Raw genomic sequence first — 20,131 nt, 5'->3', positions numbered from 1 at the left:
AATGAGTTCTTAATGTTTCATTCATTCTCATGAGAGATGGGTTCTTGTGAAGCACTAGTCATGAAATATGGGTCAATGAGTTTGACTCAAACTAGAGAGTTGAATTCTGATAGCACTGTCACAGTTTGACTTTCTGTGAAAAATCTTTCCTACTTATCAATGTGGAGCTTCATTGTCATTTCATACGACAACTTGTAGAAGATGGATCAATGATGTTGTAGTGCATTCCAATTGAGGATTAGACTATAGATATTCTTACCAAGTCTGAGTCTTAACAAATTTGTCAGGTTTTGGCATAAGCTTGGTTTAGTTGACATATTGACCAGTAAGGGAGGCTATCAAAATAATACTGTAATATTTAATTATAACGGTCAAATAAGTTGTTAGGATATATTTTGGAATATTTTCTGTTCTTTTAATCTTTATCTGCTTTTCTTAGTTGTCTGTCTTGTCTTTATTAGATACAACAATTGTATTTCTTATTTAAGGAGGCTTTTTCTTTTTTTAAACTTCTCATGCAGAGGTACTTTTATTTAATGTACCTGTGCATGGCCAAGGTATCAAATGACTTGGTCCCTAGGGCCCCTTGCAAGAGAAGTAGATTTTTTTTCCTCCCAAGCTCTTTTTTGGTGTTCTTTTCTTTGGAATTTTGTGAAGGAGGAACTTTCCTTTAGAATGGTTTCTTTTGTGGTGCTAGAGGTAGTTCTTTGAACTTAATTTTTTTCTTTGCAACAAAAGTCTCTGATTTCAAGGCTCTTTTGATGCCTTACTAAGCCTTATCCTAGCTAATTCTTGTATAAATAGCAGAAGTCTTTGTTTTTGTCACCTTTGATTCCATCACAACTTATCTCTGGAATCTGGTGATATAATTTTCCACAATCACATCTCGCTTCAATTGTGCTAGCTCTCTAAAATGAACTTCTAGATCCATCTTGTCAAATGTCTTTATTAGCCTTTGAATGAATTCTTCTGAATTTGTGATAAAGTTATGGCCTTGAATCAACATGCCATTGTCCCACCACTCATGGGCCACACCTTCCAAATGTAGGGTAGAAAACTTGATTGCTACCTCTTCATAAATGAGTTTCAATGAATAATCTGTATTCACATTTAGCAATCAAACCCCAACAAAACACTTGTTTGAACTATCATATATATATATATATATATATATATAATGATCTCATCTAATCGATGTTATTCTGGATTGGTTTAGATGCATTTAGATTTTGATTCAACTCACATAAAGCACGTGCTATATTTGACATAGACTTCCTCATGAAATTCTGAAATTCCCTGTTTAATTCCTTCTGATTTCCCTCTTTTATTTCTCAGCTTAGGAATTATTTAATTTTTCTAGTGACTTTAAGGGTTAATCTTTAGGTTTTGTGCTGATTTGAACCTTCTTTATACTGCAAAGCATCATCGTTAATTCTGTATGGTATAATCATAATGTTACATTATCTTAGGTCAACCCTGTCTTCTGACATGTTTGTTGAATTTTGAGTTATGTTAATGTCAAATTTTATATTCTTCATCACTTTCTGCTTTTGTTACTTTAGGATGCATCCATTTTTTTATTTTTTGATAGGTAATGGGCTGAAACTTGGATTATTTATTATTTATATTATTATTATTTGTTTAGATTAATTATTATTGTGTCGAGTAGACTTGAACCCAAGTCCTCTCAGATGTGACGCTCACATTTTACCATTGTGTTGTAGGCCCTTGCCTTACTTTAGGATGCATCCATGTCATATAACAAACTCATCTATTTGATTTTTTTTTGTGGTCAATATTTGGTTATTTTTCCTTGTATTTAGTGGTCTTGACACATGAACTCTTTATTTGGAAAACCCCAAACTGACTACCGGCAGGCCTGTATGTCAGCTTTGACAAGAAGCTTATAATGAATGTTTTCTTTTCTTTTGAATTCAAAACTTGTAGGAACAACATTGTGCCCTTTAAAAAATTCATTTAAAGTATTGATATATGTATTTCATAATTAGAACAGACATCCTTGCTATACAGGTTTGGCATTTCAGGCGTCTTATTCTGGAAAACCTTCGAAGTGACTTGCAAGAGGAGCTCAATTTCATTGATGGTATATCTAAGGGGAATCATAAAAACTATCAAATATGGTGAGGCAATTTTAACAATTTTCTTGCCCTTAATTGTTGGAAAAAATCCTAAATGTAAGAGAAATACATTGTTTTTCCATCAGCACACCACTCCCAAATGATGAATGGAATTTACTTTATATTATAACTCTTAGTGGGAAAGAAAGAAAAATACTTTTTACTCATGGGATGTACTTTTCAATAAATGATGTACTTTCTAATTTATGCAGGCATCATCGTCGATGGGTTGCTGAAAGATTAGGAACTGTTGTAACTACCAGGGAACTAAAATTCACAGAGAAAGTACTTAATGCTGATGCAAAAAATTATCATGCTTGGTCACATCGGCAGGTCTGTGTTACTTCATCCCCTAAGCATTTGTTCTCTTTGCCTCATGGGATATGGAAATGATATTTTTTATGCTTTATATTTTCTGATGATTTGGAAGTGCATGTTTCTTCCTCAATGCGTTGGATGAAATCTTCTGTTCAAGAAAAACAATCTTAAATATAATTTTTTTGCCATTGTAATTTCAGGTTAGTGAATTTGTATAGTGAATTTGTATTTCCGTTGATTCTAGATTGTATAATTATCTTGAGGCACATGCTCATGACATCTAATATTAACTGCTCATATGCTTTTGAAATAATACAGTAAAGACCATGCTGGTCCTGATAACATTCATACGTGCAACAAACATATTAAAGCCTTCTTTTATTTCTAGATGTGCGTAATCATTATATATACATCAAAATAAATATTTCTACTTTTAGACTGATTCAGTCTCTGGGGGAAGAAAAAATGCTTGAATATCTCAATACTTCTTATGGCAGAAGAAAAACTATTTTCTTACTTGGAAACAATAATCAGGATCAGCTCAAGTAGTAAACTATAAATGCTTTTGTAGGTTGGTAAACATGTATTTCCATTAGTTCTAGTTAGTATAATTTTCTTGAAGCACATGTCCATGATGTCTAATATTAACTGTTTCTACACTTCTGAAATAATACACTAAATGCATGCTGGTCCTCATAACATCCATATCTGAAACAACCATCTTGAAGCTTTCTCTACCTCTAGATGTGTGTTTTCATTTTGATATGTACATTAGAATTAATATTTCTACTATTTAGATTGATTCAGTTTCTGTGAAAAGGGAAAATGCATTAAAATTTCAAGAATTCTAATGGCAGAAGAACTGTTTTATATTCTAGAAACAATAATCATTGTGCTGATGGTATCAGATTAACTAGTAAACTATTGTAGCTTTTATAGGGAAGATTTGTGTTTTAATCACCAGAAGACGTTTCATGCCAATATATACACAGGTTGAGTGTTTAAATCAAGTAAACTACACAACATCCAATACTGGGTTTGGCAAACCCCAACAAACAATACCAAATGCAAGACCTGACAGACGAGACACTCCTTGGTTGTGGCATTGAAGCTGAAATTACCAACCAAAATAAATGCACAAAGAGAGAGTTTTATATACAGAGCAATGTTGACAATAAAAACTGAAATCAGAATGGCTCTTATATAAAAGTTTTCTACATGGAGATTCTTTGAGAAATGAGAACACATGGGAAAATATGTAGTCATGTAATGTCCTGTATTAGGACTTAACTCTAAGTTCCCTAGACGTTACAAATAAGGTATAGAATGCAGATTGTTAATTTATATCTGAAATTAGAGCCTCCAACTGGGTTAGTCATTATTATAAAGGATGAATAAATATAAGCAATTCCATGATTTTATAAATAGAATTCTAAACATGAGTATAGTGAACATAATATACAAGTAGGATTCTTTTAAGATCAATAACTTATCTGCTGTGATAGGCCTGACTCAGATATTTGGTTATGATGTGTGGTGTGTGAAACTAATTAACTAAAATTGGAAATGCCTTTCCTTAATTCCTTAATAATAATCACATACTGGTAATGAACTGATACAGTGCACAATACTGGAATAATAAAGCATAGAAAGTGATTTTTACTAATAACCAAAACCATGTGGTGATAAAGCATATCAGAACTTCATTATGAATTCAAATTTCTAGACCAAAATATTTAAAGGAATGATTCCACATTGTTCAGTCCTATCTCAAAACATGAGCAATTCAATACATGTATAGATTAGCAGGGGAACTTGGTGTATGAAACCTGCTGACAAAATAATTCACAGGCTTGGCTAAGGGGACCTTCACTAGGTGACATTCACTGGTTCACTGTCACCTGTACTCCTCAAGCAACAAATGTTCTCGTCTTCCACCTTTCTTGTGTTCTCAGCTTGACCCTGGCTGGTGTAAATACTATGCAGCTGTCGACTATTATATGCTCCCGATCAGATGACGAACTTCACTAGCTGAACTCCACATTCGCGTGAGCTCTCCTTCTTGACCATTCAATTTAAAGTTGATTACAATCTCCAATCTTCGGTCACATCTCCTCCTTGCGATTCCTGATCTGTAACATATTTCCTGTGAATGCACACACTTCAGGAATTCTGGAAAGAGCAATAAAACTATGAATAGGGGCTACGTCCTATTCAGAGAACAAAGGGAATTTCTTCCCTTTCAGAACACGATAATTTACCTTGTAGAGCAAAAAGATTCATCATAGAATGCCTTCCACCCTCGACACTTGGCTAGAAGAAGCTTTCCAACCACGCCCATAACGGAAAGAAGCGTTATGTTTGGCCAAGCATGCAGAGTTGGGCGTTACAACATCATCACTTATGGAGAATGCATGGTGGCTGCTAGGGGGGCGGTAGATGTCAGCCCAAGTTGCCAAGTAAGAGAGTGACCCACCACCACCAAGTGCGATGAAGAACAAGGAATACTGGGAGTGGAAATAATAAAAACATTTGCAATTAACTGATTTTCCCACCTCGACGACACCACTAAATGCATAACTTGAGCTTACCGGGGCCTACTCCATATTTGTGTGAGCTCTCCTTCTTGACCGTTCAATTCAAAGTTGATCACAATCTCCAATCTTTGCTCACATCTCCTCCATGCGATTCCTGACTTGTAACATATTTCCCGTGAACACACACACTTCAGGAATTCTGGCAAGAGCAATATAACTATGAATAGGGGCTACGTCCTATTCAGAGAACAAAGGGAATTTCTTCCCTTTTAGAACACGATAATTACCTTGTAGAGCAAAAAGATCTCATCATAGAATGCCTTCCATCCTTGACGCTCAGCCAGAAGAAGCTTTCCAACCACGCCCTTAACGGACAGAAGTGTTATGTCTGGCCAAGCATGCAGAGTCGGGCGTTACAACATCAACGCTTATGGAGAATGCGTGGTGGCTGCTAGGAGGGCGGTAGATGTCAGCCCAAGTTGCCAAGCAAGAGAGTGACCCACCACTGCTAAGTGCGATGAAGAATAAGGAATACCAGGAGTGAAAATAATAAAAACATTTGCTATTAACTGATTTTCCCACCTCGATGACACCCCTAAATGCATAACTTGAGCCTATCAGGGTGTACATGATAGGCTAAGTGAAATCTTAAGTTAATTAGATGGAAGGGGACATGACAGTCCTCCCTTCCTAGGATTGCTTGTCCCCAAGCAATTGAAGCGCCAGGTGCTAGAGTACCTGTTCACTCTCCCATGTTGCATCTTCGATCGGTAAATTATTCCATCTAACTAGATACTCTCTAATGGTTTTGTTCTTTAGTTGCCTCTCTCTTGTGTCTAATATTTTTGTAGATACAAGTTCCAATCTTCCTTCTTCGTCCAATGGGGGTAACCTTGATGAAACAGTGACATGCTGCCCAAGTGCCTTTTTTAGGCACGAAACATGAAAGACATTGTGAATCCAGCTCTTTGCTGGTAGTTCCGGGTCGTAAGCTGCTTCTTCAATTTTCCTTGTCACCTTATAGGGCCTATAAAATCTAGGCCAGAGCTTCTCAGACCCACTCTTCTTCAGTGAACTATGCCTATAGGGTAAGAGTCGTAGAGATACTATCTCCCCTATCTCAGAAGCCCTCTCAGTTCTATGTCTATCAACATAAAGCTTTTGCTGATTTTGGGCCCTCTGTATGGTATCCTTGAGTGCCAATAATATAACCTGTTGCTTTTGCAACCAATCCTTGGCTGGTGGTGTTAGAGTATTTGTTAAAGCTAAATCCACACAAGATATAGGCTCATGTGCATAAAGCTCCCTGAAAGGGGACATGCCAATAGTCATATGATAAGTAGAATTATAGTGGTACTCATCCAGATACAACCACTTAACCCATGCTCGTTGTTGCCCTGAGACATAGTTACAGAGGTACCCCTTTATCCCTGTTAAAGCTAAATCCACACAAGATAAAGGCTCATGCCCATAAAGTGCCTTGAAAGGGGACATGCCAATGGTCATATGATAAGTAGAATTGTAGCAGTACTCACCCAGATACAACCACTTAACCCATGCTCGTTGTTGCCCTGAGATAGTGTTATGGGGGTACCCCTCTATCCATGTATTCACTATCTTTGTTTGGCCATCTGTTTGGGGATGGTAACTAGTGCTCAGAGTCAATTGAGTCCCTACAAACTTGAGAGTTCCTGGCAAAACATTTTAAGGAACTTACTGGTCCTATCACTGACAATGTTCTTGGGTAGATCATGTAATCGAAAAACCTTAGTGAAGAATAATGCAGCTACCTGTGAAGTTGATCAATCAATTGCTACTGCAAAGAAATGTACATATTTGGTTAAACTGTCTATCACCACAAAGATACCATTCTTATCCTATACCTTTGGAAGACCTGTGATGAAGTCCATGGATACACTCTCCCAATTGTGTTCTGGAATTGGTAGGGGCTGCAATAAACTAGCGGGGTGTACATTTTCAGACTTGTTCTATTGACAAGGTAAGCACTCCCTGACATGGCAAAGAATGTCATCCTTAAGACCCTTGCAGCTAAACCTCTTATGAATCTTCTTATAAGTCTTAAAATACCCAGGATGGCTTGCTGTAGGGCTGTCATGTATGGCATGCATAATCTGCTCCTTCAATGTGGATTCAAGAACCAAGTAAATCCTTTTTTTATAGTAAATGACATCATCTATACCTTGTACCTATCATCTTGAACTTGATCGTCCATAACCTCACAAGCAAAGTTGGTTTTGGAATACTCAACTAATAGTTGAGATTTAAAAATCAGCTGAAATCTCTAATATAACACAATATGTGGCATTGGATGGTCTCTTGGATAAGGCATCTGCAACTATCTTTTTCGTACCTTTGATGTGTTCAATATCAAAGTCATATGCTTGAAGTTTGCTAATCCACTTTTGTTGTCTCTCATTTAACTCCTTTTGGGCCAAGAAGCAACACAAACTATTATGATCGGTCCTCACTATAAAACGTCCACCTGCCAGGTATTGTCTAAACTTGGCTAGAGCATGCATGAGAATCAACATGTCCTTGTCATAGGTGGAGTACAACTTCTCATGATTTTTCAATTTCTTGCTTCAAAAAAACAATAGGATGTCTATCCTACACGAGTACCGCTCCAATACCATCACCTGATGCATCACACTCCAAGATGAAAGGTCTAGTGAAATTGGATAGCGCTAACATTGGGCACGTGCTCATTACTTTCTTGACTTTGTGAAATATCACCTCCAAATCTATGGACCATCTGAAAGCCCCTTGCCTTCGTAAGATCAGTAACAGGTGCTACAAGCTACGAATATCCCTTCAGAAACATCCTTTAATTAGAACGCAGCCCAAGAATCCTCTTGAATTTAGCATATTCTTCGGTGGTGGCCAATCTAGAATAGCCTGAATATTTCCCTGGTGGACCATGACTCCATTAGCATTGATCACGTGCCCCAAATACAAGATCTCTGTCAATCCAAATTCGCATTTGGATTCTTTAGCAAATAACGAATTTTGCTCCATAATCCCATAAGCTCATCCAAATGCTGCAAGTGTTCCTCCCATGTATAGTTGAAAATCAAAATATCATCAAAGAACACTAGAAAAAACTTATGCAATTGCCTATTAAATATGTAAGTCATGCATGACTGAAATATAACAAGAGCATTTGTGAGCCTAAAAGGCATCACCAAAACCTCATATTGGCCATAGTGACATCTGAAAGCCGTCTTATGCACATCCTTATGTGCCTTAATCTGATGGTATCCAAAATGAAGGTCAATCTTTGAGAAGTAGACAACTCCATGTAGTTCATCCAGGAGCTCATCAATAAGGGGTATAAGATACCTGTTCTTAATGGTCCTCTTATTCAATGCCTTGTAATGTATGCACATACGTAGAGTTCCATCATTTTTGACCAAAACCAGAGATGAAGCAAACATACTAGAACTTAGTCTTATGTGTCCCATGGCAAGTAACTCCGGAATAGTCTGCTCTATCTCCTCTTTATAGTGCCTTGGATGATGATAAGGTGTCGTAATAACCATGTTGGCACCTTCCTCCAACTCTATCAAATGCTTAAACCTACGTTTAGAAGGTATGCCTAGGGGAATATCACCAAAGACCACCTTGTGCTTGTCTAATACTGATTGAACATCAATGTGTTGCTGCTGTCCCAAGTCTGAAACAGACTTAGTGGAGATAAAACAATGCATTGCCCACTCTATATCTTCATGTCTCAAGATGGCTTCCATTCTATGAGTTGAAACGATCTTGGGACCTCTGTCAATCATAGCTTTGAGAATGACTTGTTTCTCCCCCTTAGTGAATTCAATATGCTTTTGATCATGGTCAATGCTATATCTATCAAGAGTCCGGAGCCACTGTAGGCCTAAAAAGGCATCTATCCCACCTAAATCAATCACATATAAATCTGCTGTGAGAGTGTAAGTACCTAATCGAAGGTCCAATTGAGAGACCAATTCCCGAACAATTAAGATCTCCACTAGCAACCTTAACATCAAAGTGCGGAATGGGTCTACTTGTAACCTTCTTCTAGCTGCTATAGACATGCTAATGAAATTATGTGTGGCCCTGGTGTCCACCAAACACACCATTTGCTGCACCTTAACCTCTCCCTTAAGGTGGCTACCTGTAGGAACTCCTGAAAGAGTAGCAATTGTAGGTGGCTGATCTGGAACTTGTTTATCTACCTTTCCTAATTGGTGCCACTCATGAGCATTATCCTCCTTGCTGTCATCAGATTTGTTACCATCATTTTCATCATCTAAAACCACTTCAATATAATGAACCTTGCCATTCCCTTTGCATCTATGATCCGGTGACCAAGGTTCCTTGCATGTGAAACATAAACTTTCCTTCTTAGCTCGTTTCTTATCTCAAAATCAGTCTTGGGTGGGTCACCCGTATACTGATTTGAGGATTTCAGATTGGTTTTAGGTCCCTTAAAGGGCTTTATGGAAGGCTGAACCGCTGAAGATGAGCTATCCAAATCAAATGCCATCTTGATTGCATCCTGTATAGTATTTGGTTTCAGCACTTCGAAAAATTCCTTGAACCTCTCACTCGACCCTTCAATGAACAACACTATCTTTTTGTTTTCAGTCATGTCTGGGACCATGATAAGTATCCTCTGAAATTCATCAATGTAAGTATCCAAGGATCCACTGTGTTTGAGTTGGACTAATTCCCTGTAGTAAACCTCTATGTCCTTCCTATCAAATCTGCTTATTAGTTTGTTACTAAACTCCTCATACAAACTAATCATGTGATGACCTTGAGTTACTAAACTATGGTGTCACCAATCATAAGCTGGTCCATCCAAATGCATAGTAGCAAACTTGATTGCATCCGCTTGAGGCATGGGTTTTAGTATGAGGATAGTATCCAGTTTTTGTATCCAAGCCCTGGCTGTAGTCTTTCCGCTGCCATCAAATATGGACAAGGTGAGCTTGTTCAGAGCATGTTTAAGATCCTTGTTTGGGGCCCTTGGTCTCCTATGTTAATTTCTAGGATTGTTTCTGCAAATATAGAATTATAGCCATTGTTATTGATGATTTCAAAAGCAGATTTGGATCTCATATAAATATGAGAGGAAAAGACATGTCTCATGAAGAGACATGTCTCTATGATTAATCATCACTAGTTAACATATTAATATAATAGTAATATAAATAACCATATATGCAATATATTATTATATTATTATATAATAATACATAATATATATTATATAATATATAAGATATTTATCCTAAAGATGATTTACCATCAACAAGATATCTCATGATAAAATAAATCTGACAGAAGGTACAACCTTAACACTCCCTCTAAGCTAGGGAGGATTTATAGAACACATTATGCTCTCAAGAATATGAAGAGTTATCGTCTCAGTATGATATTCAATTCACTATGAGGCTAAATCTCTCACCTTTCATAACATACAATTTAAGAAATTTCCATAATTTTAAATTTAAGTTTAAACACCACCTTGAGTGTGGTCTATAATAGTAACAATGTCATGGTGTTCGGCAAGATCCGGCCCAAAGAACCATGATAACAGGTCTACCATTTATAAGATCACCACCTTACAATGGTTACCTCCTGTCTGTTTATTATCATGATTTCCAATGCTCTGGGACAACAATTTAATGAAGTCTGTAATGATAATAGGTCTACCATTTATAAGATCGTCATCTTATAATGGTTACCTTTTGTTTATATATGTCAATGAAAGATCGTCACCTTTCATTACATATCTAATGTGAAACAGTAACCACCACGAACCCAGTCGGAGGGTGTTACAAAGGTTTTCACCTTAATATTCTCTCACAGTGAAGAATGCATTAGAGGGAGTTTCACTTAGAACTTCTCGTAGAGAAGATACAAAAGATTGCACCTGAAAAAATTCTCCCCCTGAACAATGATCTTGGGAAGTTAGTTCTACTAGTTACTATTTAGAGGCTCTCTTCACCCAAGGATGCCTATCGAACTCCCTCTGAATCTGATATTAATCTTTCAATCTTCAGGTGACAAGTTATTACTTCCTCATGATGTACACATGAGTAGGCCCCATCACAATCATGTAGTCATACACAAGTATGTTAGACTTCGTCTAAGTATCAATCTTCTGAACTCCTCGTATAAGGTTGTCTCTGTTGAATTATTGAACTCCCTCTTGATATGAAACGACACTCATAATCTCAATCAAAGATATTGGCTTCTTGAGCCTCATTTTAACGAGCTAGATCATTAGATGACTAATAAATTTTAGATTACAACTTCTATAGAGTTATTGTCATGAGATTGAGTCTACACAATATGCTTGATGTACCATTCTTCTTTTCCTACAAGATCATCCTTAGATACAAAGGAAAAGATCAAAGAAAATAACTTTTATGGTATGTATAGAATTTCAAATGAGAGAGATACGAGTAGATAAATGTAAAAGATGAGAATACTTATTTGCACATGAAGATTAAATTTTTTTCTTTTTAGATTATTAGAGAATGGAATATCTCCCATCTAAATAAGGTTCAAGTGGGAATGGAACATTGACTATTATACCCCCCACAGTGTAAAATTTCCACTCATTCTTATATTGTTGAACAATTTTGTATCAAATATGACAACTCCTTTCTAAGTTCCAACTTGCTCTTTTCATCCATTAAAGGTCCAAACATTCATTTAGTTTAATAGTAGAAGCAAACATGTCCTTCCATTTTATCAAACTTGTCCACAATACGCTAGTATCTTGATTAAGTATGATTGTGCCACATGAATGACTAGTAACTTTTGCAAATACAAGTGACATCATTTAGAAGTCATCACATCCTCATGATGTACGCACGGGGTAGGCCCATTAAAATCACATGGTCATGGTGTATGCAGCACGGTCCTCTTGACAGTGGCAATTTATTGATCACTAGAGAAATCCATCTCAACATTGTTTGCTCCCTCTTAATCATTAAGACTGAGACCATCAAAGGTTAATTGGATCATATCCTCTATCCGCTCCCTCGCTTTCAAGGTTGTCTCTAATAAAATGTTAGACTCCCTCTGAATCTCGATCTCCTACTTCCTGCAATAGTAGTCTCGGAGGAAAAGATCAAGGCACATAGCTCTTATAGTATGTATAGGAATACTAATAAGAATATTAACATTAGTTAGGATATTAGTAATTTAACTCATGCTTATTACTAACAATAACATAACTCTTTATTTTATATTTCCAATAATAGAAACATAATACTCAATCTTTATCTTTCATACTCTCATAATGAAACTCTTTATATTTAACAAACATTATGTCAAATTATTAAATATTATTTTGAAAGAATGTATATAATTCAAATACAATTTATACATATAAATGAATACATGTATGCGCGCACACACACACACACACACACACAATAATATTTAAACTTACAATAATATTTATATGTTAATTTTAAATAAATACACATTTAAATAATAAATCACTACTACTTTGCACAAGAAAAATTTAACACAAATTAATCAACACGATTAACTTACCTTAATACTTGCCTTTTCTATAGTCATGGTTGGATGGTCTAGACTACCACCTTTCCAAATTTTGGAATGAGAATGTTCAACCTTAATCTTTATTTAAATGTACTCCATTGATTCAAGCACTTAAGGCAATGTTGATTCATTTTGATTCCCAATATAAGTGATGTGTATATGTAAAGCAGTATTTACAACTACCTTTGTTCCATACTTATCATGTCTATTCATTTCCATAATTCTATTCTCCACGTCTGTGCCTTTAATTGGTTCTCTCATCACATATCTTTGCACGCAAACCATAGGTCAAGCCCCTTTGAGAGAGACATGTTTGACCAATGTTTCGTGGGAGGATTTAGTCATTATAACTAGCGGTTGATTCTTTACTTTCGATTCAATACATGCATAGATTAGCAGGGGAACCTGGTGTATGAAACCCATTGACAAAATAATTCATAGATGCGGCTGAGGGGATGCAACTTCACTAGGTGACATTCACTGGTTCACTGTCACCTGTACTCCTCATGTGACAAATGTTCTTGTCTTCCACCTTGCTTGTGTTCTCGGCATGAGGAGCCTGGCTGGTGTAAATGCTATGCAGTCCTCAACTATTCTGTCCTGCCAATCAGATGACAAACTTCACTAGCTGAACTCCAGATTAGCGTGATCTCTCCTTCTTAACCATACAATTCAAAGTTGATCACAATCTCCAATCTTCGGTCATAGGTCCTTTATTGATTCCCTACCTGTTACATATTTCTCGTAAACGCACATACTTTAGGAATACTAGAAAGAGCAATGAAACTATGAATAGGGGCTACATCCTATTCAGAGAACAAAGGAAATTTCGTCCCTTTCAGAACACAATAATTATCTTGTAGAGCAATAAGGTTTCATCATAGAATGCCTTGCTCTATCAATGGTTGCCTAGAGAAGCTTTCCAAACATGCCTGTAATAGGAAGAAGTGTTATGTTTGGCCAAGCACACAGAGTCGGGTGTTACAACATCAACACTTATGGAGAGTGTGTGGTGGCTGCTAGGAGGGCAGTAGATGTCAGCCCAAGTTGCCAAGTAAGAGAATGACCCACCACCACCAAGTGTGATGAAGAATAAGGAATCCCGGAAGCAGAAATAATAAAAGCATTTGCTGTTAACTCATTTTCCCACCCCACGACACCCCTAGATGTATAACTTGAGCCTACTGGGATTTACAAGATAAGCTAAGTGAAATCATAAGTTAATTAGATGGAAGGGGACATGACTTTTGCATCATGAAGTACCACAGTGGATCACACAAGGAGCTTTGAGCCTATCCATCAAGCCCAGGAGCACGGAATGACACTTGCCATTCGGTTTTCCAGCCCCACTTTGGGTTACCACTAACTGAATAGACCTTATGCTAATTACATTCCTTGCATGTTGCATGTCCCCCGCCATAATAGGACGGCTTAATGGTTGTAGGTCTTAAAGGAATCTTCATCTTCATTATACATGCCTACTTCATTACTAATTATGCATATATTCGAGGCTCATGCAATGGAATATCTGCATATATCAAATGAAAACATATAACAAATTACCCAATTCATCACGCAACATATCATATTAGTCCTGAGCTTTGGTAATCTTCAATCAGATTGAATGCTCAATCTTCTTGAATGATTCCTTTCCTCCTCCTGCCCCACATGGCCTTCTTACTTATATCTTATGATCTTTTGAAGATAGTTGCTCCTTTGTGCTTGGTGTGCCTTTGTGAGGGACATATCTTTTTGTTATCGTTTAGTTAATTGTTAACTAAATAATAGCTTCCTTAATCACACTCTTTCAAGTTAATATCTTGATTAGTTTCTTAGTAAACTTAGGGAATTGCTTCTAATTTAGTGCTGATTGCTATTTAGCTGCTGTTAAGGGTCACTGCCTTTAATTACTGCATTCATTGCTTCCTTAGTCTTTCTTGATTGCTACCTTTATTCCTAGGTCCGCTGTCTTCATCTGCTGTCTGTGACATAATAAAAATAGGACTGCTGTTTAAATTGGTTTTCTGATTGTAGCCAAATTGTATTACTGTTAGGGCAGGGGCATGACAAGTCATTTTCCAAGACACCACTCAATTCATTCTCTCTGAAATTGTCATTCAAAATATGCTAGAACATAACAAAAGCTCCTACGAGCACAGCTATATATTTGTTATAAATTATGGGAAACATGCATGAGACGCTAGGAATGGATGCCTTATGGATATTCTTGTGGTCTGAATTGTAATGGGATAGAGTTGCATGATAGCCTAATCAAATGATTGGGTTACCAATCTGCATCTGAAACTGAACATTGGAAGAGGAACTCATGATTGATCATTTAACTTCCTCCAGCTGGACTTGGCAAAAATTTAGCTGTCCAATATTTTGATATGGACTTGGGATACACCGTTAAAGAAGAAATGAGATTATTACACGCAATAACCCTAGATTGGTGCAATAGACACAAAGAGTGAATTTAGAGAATGCACAAGTCTACTTTAATTATCAATGTCATAATTTAAAGCCTATATATTTCACAGGAAGCTGGAGCATTCAAGCTGTAAGAGTGATCTTGCATCAACAAAAAATATTTCCTTTCAGTTTGGTTTGTTTTGTAGCTTCAAAGTTCTGTTTTTAGTCATTTTGGTTCTCTGCTGTATCTAAGATTTGAGGGCTAGACGTGTTGAAAGCATTAGAGGTAGAAACAGTTCATGTAATTCAAATTTTTGAGCATAGAGACAATGTCATAAGGTTGTTGATAGTTGAGTTTTGTCTACATTGATTATGGTTAATTCTGTACAGGCTGCATGGTATGGACATGCATTCATTGAAACTTCCATCAATGATTGCAAAAGTGACATCAAAGTAGGAAAAGCTAATGCAAAGTGATGAGAACAAAAATGGTGAAGATAATTTACAAAACTAACTTGTTATGTAGAAGACAACCAAGGATCTTTGGAAGTTGACCCCTAATAGGGTCTGTCTTGATTTTCTCTAAAATTCTTAATTAGGGTTTGGATTACGTTTGTTTCATACTAAGAGAATCCCAAATCTTTATCATTGCCATAGTTAGAAATACTAATTGATTTATAATACATACTTAAATCTTAATTTCTTCATTCCTCTCCTAAGCACTAAACCTTAATTTCTTCATTCCTCTCCTAATCACTAACCCTGAGGCACATAGTAGAATTACTACTTTTTGAGTACAGAAATAGTCTCCGAAAAAGGGCTTGCTAGTCCACATGTTTTGTACGATGAAGGGGTACTCAAGTTGGAAGAGGACACAAACTCCATGGATCACTTATTCCATTGGCAAATTAATGACTATGAACTATTCCCTTTGTCGTAATGTGCTTGAAATCAAAGAAGATCCCAATGAGTTCCCTTAGGAATACAAAGAGTATAAGGAAGGCAAAGCACGTGTCGAGGACAGTCCTGCCCACCAATTCCCTAAGGATGAGCGGATCCAATACAAGGAGGCAAAACTGAAGGAGATAAACCTTGGGCACAAGACGAACCCGAAGACCATCTTAATGGGGGATGATTGCAACCCGGTGTTAAAAATGACAACATTCAAAATTTTTATGGAATATAAGGATGTCTTCCCTTGGAGGTATAAGGACCTAAAGGGTGTACCTCTGGAGCTATGTGTACACCGAATTCCCTTGGTCCTCGGAGCCCAACCGGTATAGAAAAGGCCATACAGGATGAATAAGAACTACACTGCAAGAGTAGAAGCCAAGATAGAATGAATGTTGGACGCGGATATTATCTTTCGGGTAGACATGAGTGAATGGGTTTCATCCATCGTGATCTCCCTGAAGAAGGAAGCAAACCGGATCCACATTTGTGTGGATTTTCGATGTCTAAACGCAGTAACCATTAAGGACCCATTTCTCATTTTGTTCACAAACAACATATTGGAGGAGGTAGCTGGCCACAAAATTTACTCATTCAGGAATGTGTTCCTTGGATAAAACTAGATATCCATTGTGGAGGACGACAAATTGAAAACCACCTTCGTAGTGGAGGACAATGTATATGCCTCAATCGAATGCCCTTTGGCCTCTGTAGTGCACCAATGACCTTCCAACAAATTATCTTACTCATCTTTGATAAGATGTTGAGAGGGAATTTCAAAGCACTCTAGGACGATTGGTCCATATTCAATGGTTAGGAAAAGCACATTGCAGCCTTGGGGGAGTGCATGGAAAGATGTTGATGAGCTGGTCTAGCACTTAAACCCAAGAAGTGTCAGTTTATGGTGCCTCAAGGGAAGCTGCTTGGGCATATAGTGTGCAAATAAGGATTGAAAACGAATCCTGATGAGGTACATTGATATTGGAAATGAAGGCTCCTACCCATGTAACGGGTGTCAAATCTTTCCTAGGCCACATCGGATATTATCGACAGTTCATCAAAAACATTGCACAGAATTCATATTTGATGGATAGGCTTATGCGGAAGGGGGAACTGTATGTTTGGAAGGAAGAACGGGAGGAAGCCTTCAGGAATTCGAAAACGAGACTGTTGGGAGCTCCTATTCTTGCATTTCCAAATTGGGACAAAGAATTCCATGTACATATTGACGCATCAAATTATGCCGTCGAAGCAACCTTGGTTCAGGAGGGGCACATGGACTTGATCACCCAATTTTCTTCACAAATAGGCTATTGTCTAATGCTGAGAAGAACTATAGCACTACAGAATGGGAGGACCTGGTAATGGTTTATTTGGTCTAGAAGTTCAGACACTATTTACTGGCAACACCATTCACCTTCTATGTGGACCATCGGCTCTTATGTACTTGGTTAACAAACCGATTATTTAAGGGAGGGTGAGCCGATGTCTTCTCTTACTTGAGGAGTTCACGTTCAAGATTGTTGTCCGGCTAGGCCGTAGCCATATTATTGCAGACCAATTGTCACGGATAAAGTTTGGAAAACCACCGATCGGAGTAAATGACGACTTCCTAGACTCCCATCTGTTTCATATTGCCATATTCCCTAAATGGTATACAAGTATAGGGGAATATCTATCCACAACTCAGTTCCCTCTGGACATGCCTCCAGGTGAGTGAAGGAAGTTGGTTCTCAGGAGCAGGGCCTTCCAACTAATTAATGGACTGTTGTACAAAATGGGCCCGAACCAAGTCTTGAAGCAATGTGTGATGGAGAAGGAAGTACTGAGTCTGCTACGGGAAGCTCATGAAAGACCCACAAGAGGACACATGGGTCTCAACACGACGGCAAGAAAAGTGCTCTTAGCCGGCCTTTGGTGGCCAACTTTGTACAATGATGCACGAGAATGGGTGGTTTGGTGTGATACATGCCAATGGGCGGGAAAACTCCTCAAACAAGATTTTATGCCTCTCAACCCTTCCCATGCCCATGAGTTATTACTTCATCGGTCCTTTAAAGGTTAGTCATGCTTGAAGATGTCGGTATATTGTGGTCACCATGGAATACTTAACAAAGTGGGTCGAAGCACATGCACTAACGGACAACTTAGCCATAAGTACTGTGAAGTTCATTAATGAACAGATCATAACCAGATATGGCATACCACTGCAATTAACAAGTGCCAGAGGTGGACATTTCACGAATCATGTTATTAAGCTATTGACTACAAAGTTAAAATTTTTTCATGCACTTTCAAGCCCATACTATTCTCGGGCGAACGGTTAGGCAAAGGTGACTAATAAAATCATAGTAGGCATCATCTATAAGTCTTGTGGGGTCGAAGGTCAAGAATGGAAAGAGAGATTACCTTCGATATTGTGGGCCTATAGGACTTCTTACAAGGTGACCACAGGATAAACACCTTTTCAATTGATGCACGTACAAGAGGCAGTGGTCCCTGCCAAATTCATGGTCCCCAGCCTACGGATAGCCATTGATAACAAGCTTGGTGACATGGATAGTCTGAGGGAAAGACTTTATAACTTAAATAAGCTCGATGAGAAAAGAGCCATGGTGCAATGTGCGAAATGGCTAGGTCTGTATAAAGTTCGATAAGTGGCAGCCAATGGATTGATAAAGTTGTGGACGCTTGATGGCAGGGAAATTCTGGATGCCGTCAACGGATCAAAGGTGAAAACCTACCACCAACAGCATGAAGGGAGCCAGGCGAATTGACGAGGTCCACTAGTAGAAAAAAAAAGAAAAAAAGAAAAAAAAAGAAATAAAAAAATGACGTAATCTGTGGATATCGAGTTATTATTTAAAGACATGCCGAGGAGTGAATGAGGTATAAAGCGAATCTCTGTGGCCTATGAGGTAACAACAAGGTGAGTAGGCAAGTCGAGAAATGAGCAGGTCGAGGTGTCTAGCAAGTGGAGGCAACGACAAGTTGGGGCAAAGGCAAGAGCCGTGGACAAAGGGGCACGAGCGGACCACGCCGCGGACAACAAATGGCCATGGATTCGTCGCAGAACACCGTCAGGGAAGGGGATCCGCAGAAGAAAACAAAGGCATAGGAACATGTACACGTACTCCATTGTAACCATTTTGGTTCCATAAAGACAAAACAAGAAACCGTTAACCAATTGGAGTACGCAGTCCACAGGGAAAAGGAGATAGTGGAAGGATCAACTGAAGGAGAATAGTTCTCAGATGGACAAGAATGCAAGAGTTTTGCCCTCAGGAGTCCGTGTTGCAGGGCCAGGAGCATTAAGAAGCAAGAATCAAAAGGTGCGTTCTAAAGTGCAACAATCATCACAAAAGGCCGACATTTCTCATCTCACAATAAAGTTCGAAGGATTGAACGACATTGAATGTCGAAGATGGTGACAAGAGACACCGGAGGCAGACCTCGTCAAGCAAATACCATCCCGTGCATAGGTACATTGGGCAATCCAAATGCCTGTCTTTTCTATTTGGATATGTGAGCAAGTGTTGCGCACCATGATTGAATCTTATGATAGGTATAGCCGACAGAGTTCCTTTGAGTATAGGAAACATCCCATTACAGTTTCATGCAAATCTTATGATTTTACAAGAGTATTCGGATTCAGGAGCAAGGCGGATGTAAAGTGGTAACTAAAAATCATAAGCTTCCACAGGAGAGGAAAGAGCACTAGATTAAGTTGGTTGTTGCCTCACACCAGAGGAATTCAACTCAGTCCTAAAAGGCACCAAAAGTCATGGAATGTGACGGTATTTTATAAAGGAATGGTATTTTATTAGGGAAGGGCCATGGTGTTGTATCATGGACGTCATGAAAAGTCGGTTGACAGGGGCTAGCAAGGCTTCCACATTGCTTTACCTCAAATAATTTTCATGAATGGTTATGAATGGGTTGGTCTATGATTGGGCATCGGTCTTGGCAAAATGCATGGAGGAGTTCATGACATTGCAGGATCGGACTTTTACATGCCGCACCATGCGATTGGATTATTTTTTGGAGGCAACACTCCATCAGATTCCAACAGATGTGCTAGAGATTTCGCCGAAAGGCAGGCTGGCCAAGGATGAGTCTCCCATATTCTATTGGCAACATTTGGACACGGGTGACACGATGGCTGGCTAGAAGAGGGTGATGCAGGAATTAGAC

General features: G+C 38.1%; 1 protein-coding gene across 3 annotated transcripts in view; it reads left to right on the top strand.

Annotated features, from left to right (window-relative positions):
* The window catches only part of FTA (farnesyltransferase A), a 110,714-nt gene that overhangs the window by 26,740 nt on the left and 63,843 nt on the right, over positions 1-20,131 (top strand). For all 3 annotated transcript variants that reach the window (XM_089825860.1, XM_089825861.1, XM_089825862.1), the window contains exons 3-4: positions 2,032-2,141; positions 2,351-2,471. In XM_089825860.1, the coding sequence (XP_089681986.1) occupies positions 2,032-2,141; positions 2,351-2,471 (231 nt within the window). The remainder of the gene's footprint in view (positions 1-2,031; positions 2,142-2,350; positions 2,472-20,131) is intronic.

Source organism: Cupressus sempervirens, chromosome 4 (genome assembly GCF_028749045.1).
Source record: "Cupressus sempervirens isolate cs-2001-9-10 chromosome 4, ASM2874904v1, whole genome shotgun sequence".
Lineage (NCBI taxonomy): Eukaryota > Viridiplantae > Streptophyta > Pinopsida > Cupressales > Cupressaceae > Cupressus > Cupressus sempervirens.
Note: the sequence above shows the minus strand (reverse complement) of the source record. Positions and strands in the feature narration are given on the sequence as shown.